This window comes from Pleurodeles waltl, chromosome 11 (assembly GCF_031143425.1).
Source record: "Pleurodeles waltl isolate 20211129_DDA chromosome 11, aPleWal1.hap1.20221129, whole genome shotgun sequence".
Classification (NCBI taxonomy): domain Eukaryota; kingdom Metazoa; phylum Chordata; class Amphibia; order Caudata; family Salamandridae; genus Pleurodeles; species Pleurodeles waltl.
Genome location: NC_090450.1, coordinates 242954907 through 242977356, shown reverse-complemented (window position 1 = coordinate 242977356; position 22450 = coordinate 242954907). Strand labels below are relative to the sequence as shown.

The following is a 22450-nucleotide window of genomic DNA, read 5'->3' as shown; positions in this document are numbered from 1 at the left end:
ACCCTTGCCTAAGGGGTCACTCCCCATACATAAAAACAAAGTAAATAAAAATATATATATACATCCCTAGTGTCTAGAGGTTTCTGCCCCCCCGGTGGCAGATCGGCCTAATTATATCAGGCTGAGCTGTCTCCGGGGGGGGGGGGGCAGAAAAGGCCTAAAAAATATTTCCCCCCCCCGCCCAGGGGAGGCGCCCTTACCCAAGGGGCCGCTCCCCTTAAGCGTTAATATAAAAATAAAAAATTCCCTGGCGTCTAGTGGCTTCTACCTGCCCCGGGGCAGATCGGCCTAGAGGGTTTCTGCACCCAGGGGGGAGGCAGAAATGGCCTAAAAACAATTTGGCCCTTAGGGACTGACCCTTGCCTAAGGAGTCACTCCCCACACACAAACAAGAAAAAAAAAAAATATATATCCCTGGTGTCTAGGGGTTTTCTGCCCCCTGGGGGGGAGTGGGGGAGGGGGGGAATGGCCTAAAAATTATTTGGCTCCCTGGGGAGCGTCCCTTGCCCAAGGGGCCGGCCCCTCATAAAAATAAAAATAAATCCCTGGTGTCTAGTGGCCATTTCTGCTGCCCGATCGCATCGTGATTGGGCAGCAGAAATGCTGAGAAAGACATGATAGCAGAGGAAAGTCCTTTCCTCTCCTTTCATGCCTTTCATGCCTTGCTAGCGCTTCCCCCAAGGGCCGTACACGGACGTAATGAGTACATCTGTGGCGTACAAAGGGTTAATCTGTACACCTCTCGTTCAGTTGTTGATCAATCACTTAATCCGCATTGGCGTGCTAACAGGACAGACTCCCTTCATCTGTTCATCCACAAAGTGTAACAAAAGGGGCACTTCGTACATGAACTGCTTGAGGATGAACAGATATCTATCTATCTAAGCGAGTTCTTTCCGTCCTCCTAAGACAGATAACCCCCCAAAATGAATTGGGAGAATAGGCCAGTGTTTACGATGCTATGCAATGACATTTGAATTTAAGGAATTAAAAATAAACTAACATGGTTCGATATATAAATACTAATATCAAAGCACTTATTATTTCTGATGTTATTTGCAATGTAGCAACCCCAATTGAATAGTGTCATATACTGTCTAAAGCGGTACAATGGGAAAAACACTTCATGATTTGACCTGTGGTTTATTACCCTCTCGTGTTTCTCAGGTTTCGCTCTGTGGTTTACCTGCAACAGTTATGTACTCTAGGCAGGGACACTGAAATTATGTGTCAGGGGAGAGCCAAATCATGCAGCAGGATTGACTAAATTATGCTACATGAAAAGGCAAATTATGCGGCACATTTTGTTATAGTATTATTTCATTCTTTTCTCATTTGTACCCTTGTTAACACTCTCTGGGAACAGTTTGCACCTCCTTAGTAGCAGTTTAATACTCACATTTAGCAATAAGTAACAGACAGGTGACCAGTTAACCTTTCCAAAGGGCCCTCCACTGCACTGCAACGCATGTCGCCAAGTTTTTAGCAACTTTTGAACCGTTTGAGCTAAAAGAGAACATTTTTTGTGTTAAAATCTGTAGATTATGCAGCAGTTGATGAATTATGTGGAAATGCAACAAATCCTTTGCTATGCAAAAAATGCATTGGCTGAACAATTGCTTAATTATAGTGGCCCTGACTGTAGGAGATAGCAATAAAGGGGTAGCTTTTGTTAGGGCCATTGGTGGCATTTGGGTCCATATATTTTTTCTAAACTTTTTATTTACACACTTTCATCTGCAGGTCTCTTGCGTGTCTAATTGTTAAAAATAAATTAACTACAGTTACAAGTGAGATTTTCAAAACAATAGATTGCAATGCACACATCAAAACAAATAAAAGTTAAGAAGATTGAAAAGTCGGGGCAAGCTTTAAAGGACTATTGTCACTGGATAAGTAGAATGTAAATCAGTTTGATTTCTTATCTAGGCCAGTTGCTTTTCTTGGATACAAAATGCCCTATTTGATGGTGGTAGGACGGGCCATTGTTTCTTACTGTAGAGTGTCCATTCCAGCAATTGCTGCGAAAATGTCTTTGCATTTTATAGACCTGAAAACAGTAGCATCTGTTCTCTCTTTTTGGGAAGACAGTGCCACTGAGGTGGGTGTCATTGGTTTAGGTAGTATACACACATATATTTTCGTGCAGTTGAATCCGACTATTGTCAAGTAGGAGACTAATTTGCCATTTTAAGGAAGTTATTGTAGACATGGTTTATTTTGGATTGTTTTGCAATCAGTTAAACTCTAGAAGACACACTTATTTGATATGGATGTGCCCGGCTTCATTACCCGCAGGTCCAACCATCTTCATCCGCTTCATTGATGAATGGAGAGAAATCTCTCTATGACAGAAAAAAGAACACAAGGAATGCTGTGTACCCACCACGCCCCCACCAGGGAGTACATAACCATGTACCTACCCAGCATTCCTCCTGTTATTTTCCCTGTCCGTGACAGGGTAATGAGGCTGCTCATGTGGGGATTTAACGCGGCTGACACCTTCCTGTGGCCGGGCAGTGTGGAAACTTGCTTCCACTGTGTTTCTGCTCGGGTGCTTGGCCTCGATGCAGTTGCGGTTCTGTATTCAGCCGGTGGGCCGCTGGGCTCGTCCTTTGGTCAGCTCTTTGCGGCTGGGGCGACTTCTTGTTGTAGAAGTGAGACCTCTGCTTCCGGGTTCCTGCTTCCTTCGGTACACGTCGCGGTGACGCTGGGGCGGTCTCCGTGGTGTGCCAGTGAGTGTCAGATATTCTTTTTCTTTATTTTGACTGTGTTTTTAATGTCTTTTTGCAAGGGGCATATTGTTTTTTGCTTTTTTGTGGACCTCTTGCAGTGGCTTTTTTGGGGGGGCTCCTGTTAGGGGTGGAGCCTCATCTGCTTGTCGTTTGCCCCCTCTATTTGTTTTTGTTTTTTGGGGGGGTGGCTTTTTAACCTCTCCTTGCTTTTTTCTAATGGTCAGTGGCTGGCTCCTGTCTTTGGATGTGCAGTGTGTGTCATTTTAGGCAAACACACGTCCAAAAGAAGGCATGTGGAGGTTCCCCCTCCTCCTCTTCTTCTTCCTCTTCCTCCTCCTCTTCCCATGGGCATGGTCATAGGAGCAGTAACAGAGGTGATGCCCACCTACGCAAACTTATTTGGGAGACCTTGTTTTAATTTTCAGTCGCTCCTCCTGTTGTAGTTCCGGCTGGGGTCGCTGCTTCTCCCTCGTCCAATTCTGAGTTGAAGGGTCCTTTTGAGGAGGAGCAGAAGGGCAAACATACTTCCAAAGAGTTGTTGCCTCCTGTGGTGAAACATGTTAAGATGAGCATGGACTTTCCTGATGTTGAGGTTCCTGACACTTCTTCTGACTCTCTTTTATGCCAATTCCAGAGTTCTGTGCCTGTGGATGTCCCTATTCATCCTTGTATTCAAGAGGTGATTAAGAGGGAGTGGAGGGACCCTGATAAGATTATTCTTCCCAGTTTTGTGGCCAAGTTGTACCCTTTGCAAGATATGGCCCAGGTGTTGCCGGATTCAGTACCTATTGACTCTTTTGTCGCCAGTTTGGTTGGCCACACGTCCTTGGCTGAGGATGCTACGATTTGGGATTCTGTTGACAAGAAGGTGGATGTGTCCCTGAAGAAATCTTATGCTGGGATTCATTTGACTTTAAGCGCTGGCATTTATGGAACTTACATTGCTCAATCTTTACTATCAGATCTCGAAACCTTGAATGGTGCTCTGGATGGGTCATGAAACTGCTCTGGGCTCATGTCCCTTATTGAACGTTAAGTTGAATTCCTGTCTGATATTTCCTTTGATGTAGTGCGGGCATCGGCTCTGGCGGAGGAGGTTTGTGTGTCTGCTCGCCGGAATCTTGACCGCAATGGAAGACAGATGCTGCACAGTGTGCTTCAGAATTGCGGCTTGTTGCATCACAGGGACCCACGGTGCCGCCTGGTCGGGCCAGGTGGGGGCCACAGTCCATTTTACGGGCCACAGTGCCGGCAGCGCCCCTTTCTTCCAGCCTTGCGCCGTCCTCCCTGCTGCTGCGGGGATGGGTGCCAAGAATTGGGCTTCGCCTTTTCCCACGCATTGTGCGTGGTGCACATATTAATATTGAAGGCCCGGGGCCCCCCCCTCGGCCTTCCACTCACCTAGTGCCCAATACTTGGCTTTCTCCTTCTTCTCTTTCTTCGGGTAGCCATTTTTTCCTGTTTCCCCCAGCATACCTTTCTCTTCTCTGGTTCCCTACATGCATCTGCTTCCCTTCTTACTATGGTGCCTTTCCTAGCTAGTCCTATTACCCCTTCCCAATCCAAGATGGTTGTTTTTCATCTTCCTGTTTGTCACTTCTGCCTAGGGGTAGATAAAGGGATTTAATTATCTTCTCTTTGCGTTGCAACACTTCTCCAGCTGATCTTCTATTTGGAATCCAGTTTTGGCTCCTGTTTTTTCCTGTTTTTTTCCTGGCATCAAGATTCTGATTTTTCTTGTGTCCTCCTTTTCTTCCAGGGAGTTCCTGTCTGGAGGTTTTTTCTCTACGGGGTTTTTCCTCTGGGACTCCTTCTGGAGGGCACGGACTGTAGTGGCGTATAACTGTCAACAGCACGGTGGCTACCGGAAGGGGCCGTCCCTAACTCGGCCATAGCCAGACCTGAAAGAACTGAGGCCGCATGCCATCTCCCTCTGGCCTGGATGGTAAGCCAAAGACAAAACCTGACACGGCTTCCTTTCCAAGGGAATGCGTTGTTTGCTGCAGAATTGGAGGAGAAATTGCATAAACTTTTTAAGGAGAAGAAGCATTCTTCTTTCCGGTCCACCTTGGGATATCGCCGTTTGTTTCGTAAAAAGTCTCCAGTTCAGGCTCCCTCCAGGCATCAGTTTGTGAGGTAACAAGGCCGGTTCCCACTGGGCAGGGGCAGAGGAAAGGAACACAAATCCCCTCCACCTTCTCCTAAGTCTCGTTCCTGACTATATGACTGTCCAGGTTCCGAGGTCGGGGACCGTTTGCAGTATTTTCTTGCAGCATGGGCTCTCACCTCTTCGGATTTGTGGGTTCTGGATGTTGTTCACCATGGTTATCGGGTGGAGTTTCTGACTGTTGCTCTTCCGTCGGGGCTGCGTCCCACTCCTTGGCCCTCAGTCCCTGGCAAACAGGAAGCCCTACGACTGTGCATCAGCCCCTTGCTGCAGAAGAAGGCAGTGGTGCCAGTCCCACAGCCGGAGCAAGGTCAAGGTTTCTATTCCATAATCTTCTTAGTTCCAAAACATACAGGGGGCTTCATGCTGGTTTTGGATATGAAAGCTCTGAACAGATTTTTCTGCCATGTCCCCTTCAAGATAGAAAGTTTGCAGAGAATTATTCCTTTAGTGCTTCAGGGTAATTCTCTGTGCACCCTGGATCTTCAGGAAGCTTACTACCATGTTCCAGTGCATCCATCTTCTCAGCAATATCTCGGGTTCTGTCTCAAGGAGTGTCATTACCAGTTCTGAATCCTTCCATTTGGCCTCATGTCTGCTCCACATGTGTTCACGAAAGTGGTGGCTCCCCTGGTGGCCTCATTGCCTGTCCAAGGTGTCCATTTATACCCTTATCTCGATGACTGGTTGATTCATGCTCCCTCTCCAGCCCAGCTTGTGCAGGATCGTCAGTTACTTTGTTCTGCTCTGCAGCACCAGGGGTTTCTCCTGAACTGGGACAAATGCCAGCTGCTTCCGTCTCAGGATCTGACATTTATTGGGGCACGCTTCCGCACAGATCTCAACCGAGTGTTTCTTCCAGTTGCCAGGATACATGTCTTGCAGTCTCTCGCTCTGGAGTTCCTGTCGCGAGAGTCTGCCCCGGCGCAATTGTGACTTCTGTTGAAGGTTCTCATGGCTGCAGCAGTCTTTACTGTTCCTTGGGCTCGATTTCATCTTCGTCCTTTGTGGATTCATCTGCTCTCATGTTGGGATCCTCAATTGCAACTGTACGACCAGGAAGTTCCTGTCTCCTTGAAGGTTCACAAGGATCTGCATTGGTGGACATTGGGCTCCAATTTGGAGAAAGGAGTTCCTTTGCAGCCCACTCCTCCTGTGGGGTTGACTACGGATGCCAGCTCTTTGGGGTGGGGGGCAACCCTGGGCAACCAGTCTCTTCAGGCCCTCTGGTCTCCTTGGGAGGGGAGGCGTTCCTCCAATTGGAGGGAGCCCATGGCTGTCTTCCGGGCCTGTATGGGGTTTTGTCAGGCTCTCATGGGTCACCACTTGGTGGTTTGTTCCGACAACATGGTCACAGTAGCCTACCTCAACAACCAGAGTGGAATTCGGTCCAAGTCTCTCAATCTGGTGGCGCTGCATTTGTTTCACTGGGACGAGCGCTACCTTCAGTCCCTGGTTGCTGTGCATGTGCATGGGGTGTACAATGGTGTGGCGGACTCTCTCAGCAGGTGTTTTCCCCCATTAATGGAGATTTCTCTTTCCCAGGAGGCGTTTCTCAGGGTGTGCGGGAAGTTTGGTGTGCCCTACCTCCACCTCTTTGCTTCCCGCCTCAATGCTCAGGTTCCTGTTTTCTGCTCTTGGGTTCCTCAGTCTGGGGCATGGGGAGAGGATGCATTGACGGTCCCTTGGCCAGACAGGCTGTTGTATGTGTTCCCGCCTATCTTCATTCCCAGGTTTCTGGCTTGCCTGCTGCAGGAGGACAGGTGTGTGATTGTGGTGGTTCCCTTTTGGCCTCGGAGATCTTGGTTCCCGATTGTCCGGTTGCTGTCAGTTCAAGGTCCTTGGTGTCTTCCTCTGTTCCCCTTCCCTCTATGGTCTGTTCCGCCTCTTCCTCTCTGGAAGCTTCCGCTTTTGGTCTGGAAGTTGAAAGGCAAGTGTTCCAGGACAAGGGCATTCCAAGGCTTTTAGTGGTGGCCATTCAACAATCCTGTAGGCCATGTACTTTGAAATCCTATGCTCTGCATTGGGGTCATTTTCAGTAATGGTGTTCTCCTCTTGGTTTGTCTCCATTGGATTGTTCCTTATCTACGGTTCTTAAATTTTTACGGGAAGGTTTTGAGAAGCGCCTGTCTCTACCTTGCATGCTCAGTAGGCAGCTATTAAGGCTTTTTGGGCTCCATGGGGTGATCTCGCAGATTTAGAAGATTTGATTTCTCATCTATTGAAAGGCTTTTCTCTTTCCCGTCCTCTGGTGAAACCTCTTTTTCCTTTATGGGATTTACCTCTGGTGCTTCGTTCCTTGGTGTCCTCCCCTTTTGAACCTCTGGAAACCACTGATGTTAGGTTTTTAACTTTCAAAGTGGTATTTTTGGTTGCTATCACCTCAGCTAGGTGTATTGGGGAGTTGGGTGTTTTGATGGCTCGGGAACCCTTTTTGTCTTTTTCCGAGGATGGCGTTTGATTGCGTATGGATTCGGCCTTTGTTCCCAAAGTGACTTCTCAATTCCATTGTTCCCAGGAGATTGTCCTCTCTTCCTTGCAGGTGGGGACTCCTAGGGTGGGGGATCCAAAAGTGGTCTTTGTTGGATGTTTGTAGGGCTCTTTTGGTCTATCTTTACAGGACTCTCCCTTTTCTAAAAACTGACTCTCTTTTTCTTTCCTTTGGATCCTCTACTACGGGGAAAGGGCATCCTCTCTTTCCATCGGTTGGTGGCTGAAGCAGGTATTGAGCTGGCTTATTCTTTGGCTGGGATACCTCCTCCCAGAGGTGTGCAGGGTCGCTCTACCAGAGGTATGGCTGCCTCTTGGATGGAAATTAAGGGGGTCTCCATCCCTGAGATTTGTCAGGCGGCAACATGGGCTATTGCTAATACCTTTGTTTCCCACTATCGTCTTCAGAATGTGTTGGGGATGAACTTAATTTTGAGTTAGGGGTCTTCAGGCAGTTTGCTCCTAATTTTGGCATTTTCATTAAATCACTTTTTGGCATGTACCTGTTGTTTGCCTCTGTGGTTATTTGACGGTTTTGTCTCTCAGGCCGTTTTTTTCCGGCTTGGGTTTTCTCCATTTAGTACTGAAGGGGACGAGGATGGTAGGACCTGGGCTAATGTCTAGTTACTTACCAGTAATCTTCATTACTCCTGGACCTGTAGTCCTCGTCAGATTCATTATGCCCCGCCCTTCCTCCCGGCCGGCCGGTGGCCGGCCTTCGAGTCGGGGGATTGGTAGTTCAGGAGGGATGCTTGGTAAGTACATGGTTATGTACTCCCCTTTGGGGGTGGGGGTGGGGGTGGGGTGGGTACGTAGCATTCCTTGTGTTCTTTTTTTCTGTCATGGAGAGATTTCTCTCCATTTAGTAATGAATGGGACGAGGACTACCGGACCAGGAGTAATGAAGATTACCGGTAACTAACAAGACATTTATTTCTCCACTTCATCATGAGAGGACATTTAGTGATCAAGCTTCTCCAATTTTGGTTCTTGAGTGTCCTTCAGATGTCCATAGACTGGCTTCTTCAAGGTTTCACTTTAACCTGAGGCACAGATTAGGCATCTTGTCTACAATTAACAATTTAATCAGATGTTTGTTCTGTGTAGATTAAAATAACAACGGCAATAATAAGAAAAAATCACAGGGCTACAATAAATAAATCAATAATGCGCCTTCTCTGATGTCAGCTTCTTTCTAAAACAACTTACTACAAAGACCTCCCTGAGAGCAAAAAACTTTCTTTCCACAGACAGGAAAGAAAATGCAAGAAAACCAGAATCCCTTGATGACTCCACTCTATTAGAGTCCAACACACAGAAAACTCATTACATCAGCCAAAGCGATATACAATACCAGCAGTGAAGCTATTGACAGAAGCCTAATGTTCTTCAAGAAAATCAAGAACTTCAGTCATCTCACTTCCTGACCCTTCTATTTCTCAGGCCACAGTGAAGTGCAACGCCATTAACATATTTCTCGCTGGAAAAAATACAGATCTGAAAACACATTGGCAAAACAAATCCTCTTATTCCTCTGACACTTACCCCTCTGGTTTCAGTCTTCAATTACCATTTTTTAAACCCTGTCTTTCACAGGTCTCACCAATGTCCTCAACTCTCTCAAAGTCATGTGCTGTGAATAGAAGCTCTCTCCTCCCTACCGCCACCCACCTTCCATGTGTGCCTATCATACTCAAGGAATCTTCCCAGAAGCTCTCACTATAGGCCACCATAGGCCAGATCCTCTCTGTCCTGTAGAGACCCGTATTAGATATTGATTAGATCATAAACTACCTACATTTTATAGGCAAGATTATTAAGAAATCAAGTACATGATCCTATCAATGCTAATCATCTCCTATGTGACTACTAATCTAAGCCACGATTATGTTTCAGCATGGCCAGAGCAACCTTACAAATCAAATCCTCCTGGTGCCTTGGACCTGATTTTGCTGGTCCTCTTCACAAACTCAAACGTAGTTCACCAGCCTACCCTCATCCTCATTCTGAAGTCTTGAATGTGGTTCAGTGAAACTGATCCTCACTGGTTCTCAGCCAACAACAGTTTATAAACATGAGCTTCTTCAGTTCCCAGAAGGTTCCCATCACCTTTAGGATGCCCCAAAGATTTATTTTGTCTCACCACATCTTTATTCTGTAACATTGAGCCCCTTGCAACTCTACTCACTTAATAACACCATCAATATTTACCAATACACTGTTGGCGCAGCTCATATTGAAAGTCGTCTCTGCTCCTAACACCCAAAGCTTGAAACTATGTCTGCATCTCATCCTATCTGGATGTCCGGCGCCCCGTTCAAACTAAACCCCACTAAAACAAAACTCCTTCTTCACCAAGAACAAAAATGAACAACTGTCACAGCAACATGAACTTGGACCGGTGTGAACCCCCAGCTTCACCTAAAGCCAAGTCACTTAGATTCACCCTCGATACCGATCTTGCCCCTCAAGGAACACATTGTGTGCTAACCCACTGTCTTCCCAAACAAGAAAGTGAAACTGATTCTCCCAAAAAGAGACTTTAGAACTGATGTTCAAGCCCTGATATTTTTTCCAATTGATGGTGGAAATGCACTGGTCCACAGCCATCCAGAGACTTCACACTGGATCCTCTTAAGGACATCTACATGAAATGAATACACACTTCTTTGAAGAACACTACATCACAACACTTTAAAAGCCTGCTTCCACTTACAAAACTCAGCTATGCCACTTATCTCTTGCTGATTGCATCTTGCCTGTGACTCTGTACAACATTCCTTTTTAACTTTGGTTAAGTACACACACACACACACACACACACACACTCACACTTACACAAATACCATCTGTGTAATTTCACTTTATTTCAATAGACTTTGATACCCTTATTTCCACGTTATTAGCGTTGAACCTGTTCTAAATTTAACAGGTATTTCTGAAGTTGCAGAATACTTGGAAGAACATTCCAATGACATTGATGTGCTACGGAAAATGATGTGGCAATCACCATCATCCCAAGATCACTTTCACAGTTTTTTAAGGTATAGTGCGACTCTTAAATAGTGAGTATGTATGTCATTAACTCCTTAACATCTAGTTTGATAATCTGCATATTTCTTGTAGAAATGGTATATGTTCCCACAGAAAATTAGCATTTTCCCTTTTGTAGCAGTATTTGTCTAAAGTGATTGAACTGCTGATGTATTCACAACTTTTAGCTGTGCATCTGTGCACCATATAGTCTTTAAAAACGTGTCACGCTATTAACAGCCAACTAAAAAATCGTATTATACGATTTACTGTATTATATAATTAATATGAATGATCCCAATGAAAGCTTTTTCACAGAATCTTATACTAAATAATGCATGAATTGTCCAATATTGTCTCTTTTCCAATGTTAATCCCAAGGACACATCTGAGAATTCAGGGCTTGGCTGCAGGGACACTTGCCATTGGGATTGGTAGGGGGCATGTCTTTAGAAGCCCCTCTCTAAGATGCCCAGAAGACTGGGGCCCTCTTTCTTTTTCACTACTTAAGCTTCTAATTATCTCTCTTTTCTTCTTTTTTCAAGTCTTTATGTTGTGAAATGCTGGGGACTATGTCCAAGTGGATCCTTGATCAATTGCTACCGTCCTAGTGTGCCCCCTAATTGACCAACATTTCATCAGAATTGGGGCAAACTGATGGAACTGGCCATCCCATGCTCTTTGATTATCTGTGATTATCTCTATTCATTTCTTGTCTCTCACGATTAGGACTCAGTGAAAGTCTCATATGTCTATAGACTGTTGCTACAATTGAGGGGTCACTTAACTCATTGTGTCAAGCACATGGGTGGAAAGTCATCCTTCATCTTTTGTAAACTAGGTCCTGCATTCCCCCTTTAATTAGAAAAACTTGAAGGTTGGTAACTTTAATATTACAATAAATGCCCTCAAGACCAGTACACTGAAAATTTGCCGGTTTTATTCCTTACATTTGTTTTTGAAATACAGAATTTTAAAGTTAAAGGCATGGATAAATAGATGGAACGTTGCACCCAAGTTATTCAGAAGCCTCTTCTGATAAGCAAAACATCTCAGATGCTGTACATGTTTCAGAAACATAAACATTCTAAACTTTGGACGTTCAGCTTGAGAGAGAGGATGGGTGTACACACTGATCGCTGAAACATTGTGTAGAATCCCTTCATTGTGTAAGAGCATGTAGATTATCTTGAAATAGGAAAAACTATTGATCAACTTTGATCTGCCTGAAGACAGTAATGAGTGCATCTGTAGATTATTTACTATAACCAGTTTCGATTTTTGGAAGCTAATATGTCCTGAACCCTGGTAAAGTAGAGGAAAACTTGTGTAGTGTTGTGTACATGTAACAACCTGTTGTGTAGCCATTTTAGTTATAGCTCCACTGCATGTTATTTTAGGAACTAGGCCTGCCACTGTGCACTTTAACCTAGATATATTTTATTCAGCTTTGCTTATTATTTTAACAATAGCCACATTTGCGGTCTTGTTTTATTTATTTCTATCTAGATGTTCTTTGCATAGGTCAGCACTGCGTTCTTAAACAAGACATTTCTTTTACTCTATGCTTTTTTCATGGCTGCAATAGGTTGCCGGTAAATGTAGTAACGCTTTGTCTCTCGTGTTCATAGAAACATACACATTCTACGTAGGGACATTTTCCCAGAACATCAGCTGTTTTATTGTAAAAACAGTTTTGTCCCATACACGCTAGAGGGAGATTCCAGCCAGATGACCACGACTGCCTCTGATTGCTGAACGCTTCGTTACTGCTGCTTAGGTAGACTACAGGCCTTTTGCTCAGGTATGAGGGATGATGTCTTCCTAGGGGAACCTGAAGGGAAGAACTAGAGCTTAACATGCTATGCTCTAAAATAGCCTAGGTAGGAATTATTTTAATGCTTCTAGTGACAATATGGTGGCGGTATTTTTATGCTTTACTCTCCTCGTCACTATTTTAATCCAGTCATGCTTCATCATCCTGGTTATTGCAGTACATGCTTTATCTAAGATGCAGTTGCTTCATTAAAACCTTATTGAAACATATACTGCCTCTGCTTGTCCTTGTATATGTGAGACTAATGTAACTAAGAGAAACGGATGCGATCTGAGTGACCACGATTTCCCTGAGGAGTTAATTGTGTCATGCGCTTGGCTGCCCAATCATCCCTGCTCTTGGGTGAAGATGAGGCACTGCTAGGTAGCCAAAGGAAAACCCAGATTAGGCCGACAGTTGCCACCTGTAGCGGGTTAGACTCAGTTCCCCACACCGCAGGCGATTCTGCCACTCAAATCCAGTAGTCTCATTAGAATAATGAGAGCCTACGTGACATGGTGCCGCCAAATTTTGGTCAGGCTCTAATTTTCAGGTCCCCTGAGTATCTCTCTCACTATTTACAAAGACACCTCAGTACTATATACAGAGATGTCCGTGGTAGTGAGGATTTCTCCTCCTCAGCTAAGTAGGGAGTACCTAACTAATGCTGTAGATTGTTCAAGCATAAACTATTAAAAGGATAATCCCCATTTGGTGTTCTTATCTCTGAACAAATTTACCATTCATTATGGCGAACCCACAATGGGTAGGAATTGCAGTCAATATGCGACCACCCCTTACTTCACATTTACTGGCACATGGCCTAACGGCCCAGGGGGGTCCGTCACATTTGTTGTTGAGGCTCACCAGGCCTATAGAACAGACATTTTTTATTCTTGGGTCACATTTCCAGCAGCTGATGGAACCACAAATACATTTCATCACTATACACCTGCAAATATACCTGCACGATACAGAGCATATTCATATCTAGAAATACCTCTATCTCATCAAGAACATAATAATTGGCTTAATGGCACCCTACCCCATTCAATTTTACATGCTAGGTTAGGTCCTCTAAGTAATGACGGTCCTACCTGGCCTTTGTTGGCCACATATACACCCCACCCTGATGCAGCAACCTTGACGGTAGTTGAAGTCCGCCGCCTACATGCTGAGCTGACGGAAATATATAGACGATTAATACAGTTTGTAATGCAAACATTAAATACACACCCAGCACGTGCTGCTCCGGCGCAACCACATGCAGTAATGACAGGCATTAATCCTGCGACCGTACATTCGATCATGGGTGAAGTACCCGCCAAACGAGAAGAAATTCCATTTTGGTTAGCTCAAAACATTAATGCACTGGAAGCAGTATTTCCATATATGGGACCTCAAGATAAACATAGAATATTAACTATGTGGTTGCCATTTGGGATGGTTGCCACTATAGATAACTCTAATACTTGGGCACGGTATTTGCCACGCTCTATACTACCGCACACGGTACACCGACACTTGCCAATTTACCGGAAGTGTTGAAACAAATTCAAGATGAATACGGGGATGCCCCAGCCCTGGACTTGAGGATGCAACTAATGGGCAATTTTGCCACAGTATCCTCAGTTTTATTAAGTAACCTTAAAGGGGAAGCAGTCGCACTAGCAGTGCGCATGCGGCTCCGGGATGTTCCTCCACAGGATCAAGAACATGAGCAGCTAAAGATTATCACGGAGACCTACATCTAGTATTGGTAGAGATAGTCTGGGGGCTAGACCCACAAAACCACAGCTACAGGGTAAATCTAATAAAGATTCTACCAAGCAAGCTCCTGAGGTACTGAAAAACGCTGGGACAAAAAACAACAAACCTAAAAAAGAAAGGGGAGAATCTCTGCATACGGAGACCCCACAGAATAAATATAATCTCAGAAATAGAAATAATATAAAAACGCCTGACAGATATCAATATACTGATACACGCCAATCTCGTTCCTTTCAGAACTCACTGGAAAAATGCAGGTAGAAAGGTGGTCGGTCAGAGCGAAGAACTCAGTACGTAAAACCGAGCCAGGAATCACAACGCTCAACTGAAGTTTCTGTTAAAAAAAATAAAAGAGAAACTTCCCCAACAAAAACCCTAATTCAAAAAGAAAAAGGTGGCAGCAGTTGAAGTCCGACATGCCACTCAAGAAGAGGGCTCTATTGAAGAACAAGAAGTGGGCATTAGCGCTATTAGACAGCGCGGCAGAGGTCGCAATAGGTCACCGAAATCTTCTAGAGCATCTGGATGTGAAAGCAACTGTGTCTCCATTCCTGATAGGGTGTACAAAGTAATGTTACAGTTAGGAGACATTGAGCGTACAATCGACGCAATCTTTTGGGACTGCGTTGTAAACATATATTATATTCTACTGGCCGAAAGGGATTGCCCACCTGAATTTGTCCGTACCTGCCCATATGGGGAAGATGTTATCAAACCTTCTTTCTCGACCCTTGTTCCCGAGGAGCTCGCAGAATCCTATGCCATCGATTGGGCATTGGTGAAGGCACCCCCGTTATATTGCTACCACGTTGGATGGGATAAAGACTCCCCCTATCATGTAATACCTATTAAAAATCAACCACAACCCCAGTTTTCAATAAAACATGTTGCAAAAGCACCCGTGAGGGGAATCCTCACACAACTGGAGTACCAGGGCGTAATCGAATCCTGTGGCTCACCAATGAATAATCCCTTATTCCCAGTATCTAAACCGGACTATTCATACAGAATAGTCTTAGATTACAGACATTTAAACAGTCATAAATGGACATACGCTATACAAACCTCACATAGCACAGCACTCATGAACAACATAGTGCATAAAAAATACAAAACAACACTGGACATTTCCAATGGTTTTTTCTTCCAAAATATAGCACCTGAGAGTAGAGACTTAACAAGTTTCAGCGCACTAGGCTTCCAGAAAAAAATGTTTTGTTTACCCCAGGGGTACAAGAACAGCCCAGGACTGTTCGTGGCTTGTCTGACTTCAGTATTGCATTACATTGACCCCGAAGAAATGTCCTATGTAGATGATATTTATCTCATGAATGATGAATTGCTGCAACAATTAAGATGGGTAGCCCGCATTGTTGTGGTATTTGCCGAGTTCAGCTACAAATGACATTTCAGAATAACAAAAATAGCCTTCCTTAGCGTATTGTTTTTGGGATATGAGCTATCAAGTGAAGGAAAGAGCCTAGCGCCACAATTCTTTGAAAAATGCGCACAGTTACAACCTCCAAATACAATTTAAAAACTCCAATCTCTATTGGGTTGTTTAAATTTTGGCAGAACTTACATTCCAGATTATGCATCACGCATAAAACCTTTATATGACTTAATACGTCCTGACTTTTCAAGTAACTTTTGGACAGTCTAACACACACGCATTCTCAGAGCTTTGCAAACAGACATGCTTGCAGCACAACACCTACATACAAGGGACAACAAAAAACATCTGGTCATCAGAGTAATTGGGGGTGCCATTGGTTTCACATATGTAACTTTCAATGAGGGTGAGACAGTCCTGATTGCATACAAATCACATTTGTATTCAGCAGCAGAACGCTTTGCTCCCACTAAGAAAATTCTCACTGCTATTCAGATGGCTGTCATTAAAGAAAGACCACTAACCCAGGGGAAACGCATTATTGTCGTATCTCCAATTCCAGCCTTTGAGGTTATTACCAAAGCCAATGTTCCAAAAGCTAAAGCATTACATCCATGTTGGATTCAATGGGCAACGTCTTTGACAGCCACTGATGTTGACTATTTCTTCGACCCAAAATTACAAACTCAAGATTTTTTTAAATATGAACTAAATTACCCAGTTTCAGCAAATGCACTGACTATTGATCAATATCAAAGAGTCATGTACACCAATGGCTCAGCACAACCTGTAATTGGCACAAAACATCAATACTCTGCTGCTTGCGCAGTCGTAAGTGGCTACTTGGAGGATAATACATTTTGTCCCCAACATACATTCATGCAAACCCCAAGGGATTGCACAGCACACTTAGCAGAGCTAAAGGGTCTGGTGATGGCACTGGAACATACGGATCCTGCACAGTTAACACTGATTGTTTGTGATTCGTACTACTGTGACCAGTCCTTCAATGAATACCTGCATTACTGGCGCCAGAATGTGTTCAGAGGTTCTAAAGGCAACACCATCAAACACAGACTTCTGTGGGGGAAAGTAGCAGATCCAAAGGAAACACTACCAAATGTCCATGTTGTACATACACTTGGACACCAGCGCGTGGGAATATACGTTGCTGGAAGTACACTGGCTGATGAAGCAGCCAAACCAGCAGTAGCTACGGCTGCTGTTGCTGCAGTAATCTGTTCTGGAACAAAACCGGACGATGACATATGGGCTGCTGTGAAAGCTACGGCTGAAGGCACGTCCTATCCAAAGGCATTTCATGCTAAATATTCCTACTGAATGGGAGGCTGCCTACATGCCGAAGTAAAGATACCTGGCGTGGGGGTGCGAGTAATTCCCAACGAAGACATTTGGTCACTATTCTAATCCTGTCATGCTTTATCGTCCTGGTTATTGCGGTACATGCTTTATTATCTAAGATGCAGATGCTTTATTAAAATCTTATTGAAACATATACTGCCTCTGCTTGTCCTTGTAGGAGACTAATGTAACTGGGAGAAACTGATGCGATCTGAGTGACCACTAGTTCCATGAGGAGTCAGTTGTGTCATGCGCTTGGCTGCCCAATCATCCCTGCTCTTGGATGGAGATGAGGCACTGCTAGTTAGGCTGAGCAAAACCCAGATTAGGCCGACAGTTGTCACCTGTAGTGGGTTAGTCTGAGTCCCGCACACTGCAGGCGATTCTGCCGCTTAAATCCAGTAGTCTCATTAGAATAATGAGAGCCTATGCGACAAACCAATGCCAGTGCCGCTATGGAATGATAGTAGTCAAATGCGGAAGATACAGATCAAAAACACAAACGTTTAGGAAAAATGGTTTGAAAAACCATTGATAATGATGAAACCAATATCAAAATCAAAAAAGTTGCGACTGGAAAAAATGGAATTCAGTTTTATACCTTTCCAGTTAGATTGTGTACTCAAAAAGGTTGTCTCCGTAGCAGCTAGGTATGCATATTACATAAAATTTACTTTGACATCTATGTTGAGTCTTTTTTAAATTGATGACTACAGCGTTGCGTGGAGATACATGCCTAGCATGTAGATCACACAGCGGGACACTTGTCAGAATCAACACTCTTAGGAATCCCTTCTTCGAAAACCAGCCAGCTAGTTCATTGTTCATAGAAGGTATATCAGTCTGTCTGTACTCACACCACTCAGAAGGGATCGGTCTCAGAAAATGGTAGTAATTAGATGGCATCAGTCTCTACTGCCCGGCTGTCTTACCAACATTTTTTTTTTTATTTAACAGCAACACCTATTTCTTTAATAATGGACACATCTTGCTGTAAAAAACAATGTTTGCCATTTGGGAATGTAAACGAAGGGACTGAAGTGTGCTGTATCTTACAGAGTTCCTTCCCTGCATTCGTAGCCGCCACACAGGGTGCATATTGCAACCTGCCTAATTAATATTCATTAGGAAGATCACTTTACAAAACCCTGCAAATACGAATTTTGAGATGTGAAATGTTAGTACATAGGTCACATCACAAAGCTGCAAAAAGTTCACAAAAATATGGGGCATAATTTGCAACCACTATGTACATCCTGCCAGAATTTACATCAGGCCGAAAAAGTACAGGTAAGTGACCTGTTTTGAAAGAAATGGTAGTAATCTATCCATGTACCCACTCGGATAGAATTAGAAGTACAAATAAATAAACTGTTTTGAAAGATAGAAATTCGAAGCATACGGAATCTAGAAAAGTTTACTCCGCATTGGTTTTCCTTCGTCCAAATCGAATTGTCAACATCCCGTTGCTAATATAATCAATGGTGAATCTTGACCTCTTTGTTGTTTGTCACATTTGTTTTTTTAGGTTCAAGACAGCACAAGAGGAAAAGACACATTTGTTCCTGATCGTCAAGAAAGTAAAATCGATCGAAGTGCGCTACTTAGACACGTCTTTCGAAATAAAGAAAATACAGACAGAAAAGATAGATATGACTCTGTGAGATCAGACACCCAAAACTGGACATTTCAACCTGGAACATACAACAATTCCCTTGAGGCGTCGGATCGTAGTGAAAGTTTACATTCCGAGAGCCCCTGCGGCACGCCAAGAAGTGGCTCGTACTGCTCATCACAGGGCAGCAGCCCAGCCGTACCCACACAATGCACCACACAGTCCAAGGCGAGAGTTCCTAGCCAAGAAATGAACACTGAAACACAAGAAGAGGAGACAAACGTCGACACAGGATTTACAGTGGTGCTTTCTGAATGCAGCCCATCACCCCTTACATGTTTTTCAAGCGATTTATACAATAACCTTCCCTATCACGCAGCAGCACAAGACTGTACATCCACGGAGGTTGGCTCACAAAACCAATTGCGCTGTGAGAAACGTCCCCGTAATTCTTCCATGGGTGTCAACAAATATAAAGGAGTTGGAAAAGGGAGCTCAAAGCTCACACAGTCGTCTATAAAAAACCATGGAAATAAGGAAGAAGAAGACGAAGAGTTTTTTATTTGAGTTTTAATTAATGTGCTGGGAGAGATCATTTGAAATCTCATTATGTGAAACCTGGGTTGTAGAATGAAGCACTGGACCATGAAAGGGCTTCTGGGCAAAAGTCTAAATCTGTTGTAGGATTTTCACACTCTTAAGTATTCACATTGAATATTTATATATTAGCTTGTCAGACCTATGTCTTTTTCTGTTTCACAATGAGTCAAAATACACTACAAATATATATGCTATGATTCAGATCACTGGATTAATACATCAAAACAGGGTCAAAGTTTGTAGCAGGGTTGTCGGAATCATAAAGCAAAGGAAAGGGTAAATTATTTGATTAAAGTAAAATTGTGGCCTAGTTAGTTTGTCATTTAAAAAACATATAAGTATTGATATACATGGATCCTAATGGTTTTAAAACAAGTGAAAGGCTCCCCAAGAAAGAAACATAAACACATTTAGCCAGTACCATTCAAAATGTTATTCTCTAGTTGTAATTTATTAAGTGACATAGTCAGAAAAGTGTTTGGAGTACTTTTTAAGGGACCTAGTCACAAAGTGGTATTCCTGTAGTTCTCTTTTACGTACTCTTATGTTCTTTTTTGAATTGGCACATAAAACTGGGAGTATAATTTGAATATTCAGGCAAAATACCTGTACAATAAATGGACTTTGCCCTCATCGCACTTTTACTGATAAGGAGGTGGATGGAGGTTTTGAGACCGATTCACAAAGGCTTTTCAAAGTACGTAAAAAGGTACTCTTGTAGTACTATTTCTTGTGCTCATAAATGATTTTGTGATTCGACCCTAGGTCTGGCCTGGTTGAACACCAGTCAGTGTTTTATGAATACTGTCACATACAGGAGTGTAGCTTTGGGGTGGGGGGTGGCGGTGTTAGAGGTGTTACACACCCTAATAAATGTAATGTCTGGAAAATAGTTGTGTACAGATGCCTTTGATCGGATATGGTGAGGTGTGTGTCTGATTTCACAAGAAATGTTTACATAAACACAGACAAAAACGCACACACACCACTCTCTCTCTATCTTCTTTGAAAGTGTTAAAATGTGGGTTATTTTACTAAACATTGTGGTTTCTTCACTTAGTACTCCTAGCAGTTCACATTCACCTCCCTTTCCACTCCCCCTTTAGTCCCTCTCACGTGCTCTTCTTGTTTTATTATGTATTTTGACCTTGTACGCCAGCCTGATTGTGAAAAACTGAAGCTCAAAGCCCCAGTCTTACCATAGGTATAAGTTTAATAAAAGGCCTCTTTTCTCTCTGCTCAGAACAGCCATGCTTTAAACCCTGTCACCTAGAGCTGAGTGTTGGGTTTAAGTGTTCACGATTTCGCGCTTCTGGGAGTACCCCTTTTCAACAGAAACAATACTAGGAGTTGCTGACATGTCCTCTTTAAACGACTGTTGCTTTACATTACATAGAAACATTATTTTAGCATCAGCAGTATAACAAATATTTTCATGATAAAGGAGTTTTTTTGCGGTATATTCTTATATATATCCGTCTAAGGAGGTTGTTTGCTTCCGGTTATAATGCACCACATTTCTGCTATTTCACTATACATTAGAGCACATTTTGGAATATATTTTTGATTCTTTACTGTCAGAACACAGCAAACAGATAAAATGTAATCATTTAGCTTTTGAAGTTTGTTAGAAGCTGGAAGAGAACGACCCCGTATGCAGTATTCTTTCTAAATGTTCAACCATTTCTAGGGAAGATGCAATCAAAAAGTTGTCAGTAAGGATGCAGCTCTAGGGCACAAGTCGTGCTGCTTTGTTTAACATGATTTATCAAGCTGTAACTCCCTCTTCTCCTTTTTGTCATCCACTGATACGTCGACGAGATTAGCTAGATCCTGTAAAGACACGGGGAAGTAATGGGATTGTAAGCGAATGTGTTAATGTCAGTGTTGTTGCTATCGACATATTTGAGTCCTGGAAATCATGTTTTACGTTATTTACAATATGTTTCTCGAAACTGTATTTTATGTTAACTTCTTTGAGCAGCGTGTATAGAATTTAAATGACAAATGATGATGTTCTTGCTGCACTGATAACCTTTCCTCATATCAATTCAAACAATTCAGTTTGCACAACGTATGAGCACTTTAGGTGGTATTGTTAAAAACTGCAAACACTGTGTCACATTTCTATAACATAAAATAATTACATATGAGATTAAATGTTTGTTGCAACATTTCTGTAAAAAAATGACTATGCCTAGAAATTCAATCTCACGTACGTATATGTACAATATAATAATATAAATGATGCAACATAAATGATAGTGTGTGAATCAGGAACAGTTTTCTGAATATTGGTGCTTTGAAATTCGCACACATGATCAAAAATATAGAGAAATCTTGGAGATGTGTGTAGATCCTACGCTGCTCTCTGTGAATTGAAGTAGGGTCTTATCAAGCATTTGACACACTGGAACTATAGTATTATAAATCCCACGACTTTTTGAAGTGTAGTTCAAAGTCCTACTGCATGGGTTATGGAGAGGGTGTCAATAAAAATATTTTTCAGCGTATCTAGCATAGAATTCATGGTTGGAGTCATAGAACTTCAAATGCCAAGAGTGCAACTGGTACCTACATTAAAAAAGTATGTACTTGCATTAGCCCCATAAAAGTATGTTAGCAATAACTGTGCAACAGGAAGACTTTGTTTTGGCCCTTCCCCTGACGGAAGTAATATTATAGGTCTAATGTGGGCAGAACCTGGTAACTCTCTGCAACCACTGCATTCCTTCACTTATTACAGTAGCTGCTCAAAATGGCATTACTTTGCGCACATAAGTGTGGTCAATAAAATAGCATACTGCTATAAAGTATGTGGAACCCCTGCATGGATTACGGCAAATATAAGTAAACACCAGTTGGTTAACACTGATAGAATGTGGTGTATGTATGCATAATTTCCCACCCCAACATGCCCCGGGGAAATTAGTTTAAGGGTGAAGTCACCTTTTGGAACAAATTATGCACTGCTGGTGACTGGTCCATCTGGCGCAGGATATCACCAGGTGAGATAGAGTTTGCTGTCTTTTTGTCATTGTGGGATGCAATGTTGTGCTTTATTCCTGCCAATAGTTACAATTATTGATGCTGGATAAACCTACCTAGTTACACAAATATCTAGAGACTGCCCGAACTGTGTACAATGTCACTTAATAAAGGCCTGTCCCGTTTGTTGGTTTTCATTCAGTCGTTATCATAGAGTTGGGGAACTGTACCTCCAGAGCCTATGGGCATCATTTAGAGATAAACCTGGCTTAACTCCTCCCTTCTGTGCTTTATGCTTAAAAGAGACTCCTTACCTGGTATGTGTTGGCTTGTGCCTGTTTCTGTTAGTACTGCTGAGGTGAAGGGAATGTGGTTTCGAATTCTCAGACCCTAATGGCTAGGACTTGGGGCCGGCGGTTTCCCCCCACAATGGCCCCAGTGGTTTTAATCTGCCAGGGCAGCGCTGCCCAGGGGATTACAA

At 43.2% G+C, this 22450-nt stretch overlaps 1 protein-coding gene across 1 annotated transcript in view; it reads left to right on the top strand.

Annotated features, from left to right (window-relative positions):
- The window catches only part of FAM124B (family with sequence similarity 124 member B), a 117367-nt gene extending 95218 nt beyond the window's left edge, over positions 1–22149 (top strand). The window contains exon 3 of the mRNA XM_069213487.1: positions 18295–22149. Coding sequence (XP_069069588.1) covers positions 18295–18948 — 654 coding nt within the window. The 3' untranslated portion in view covers positions 18949–22149. The remainder of the gene's footprint in view (positions 1–18294) is intronic.
- The last annotated feature ends 301 nt before the right edge of the window (positions 22150–22450 follow it).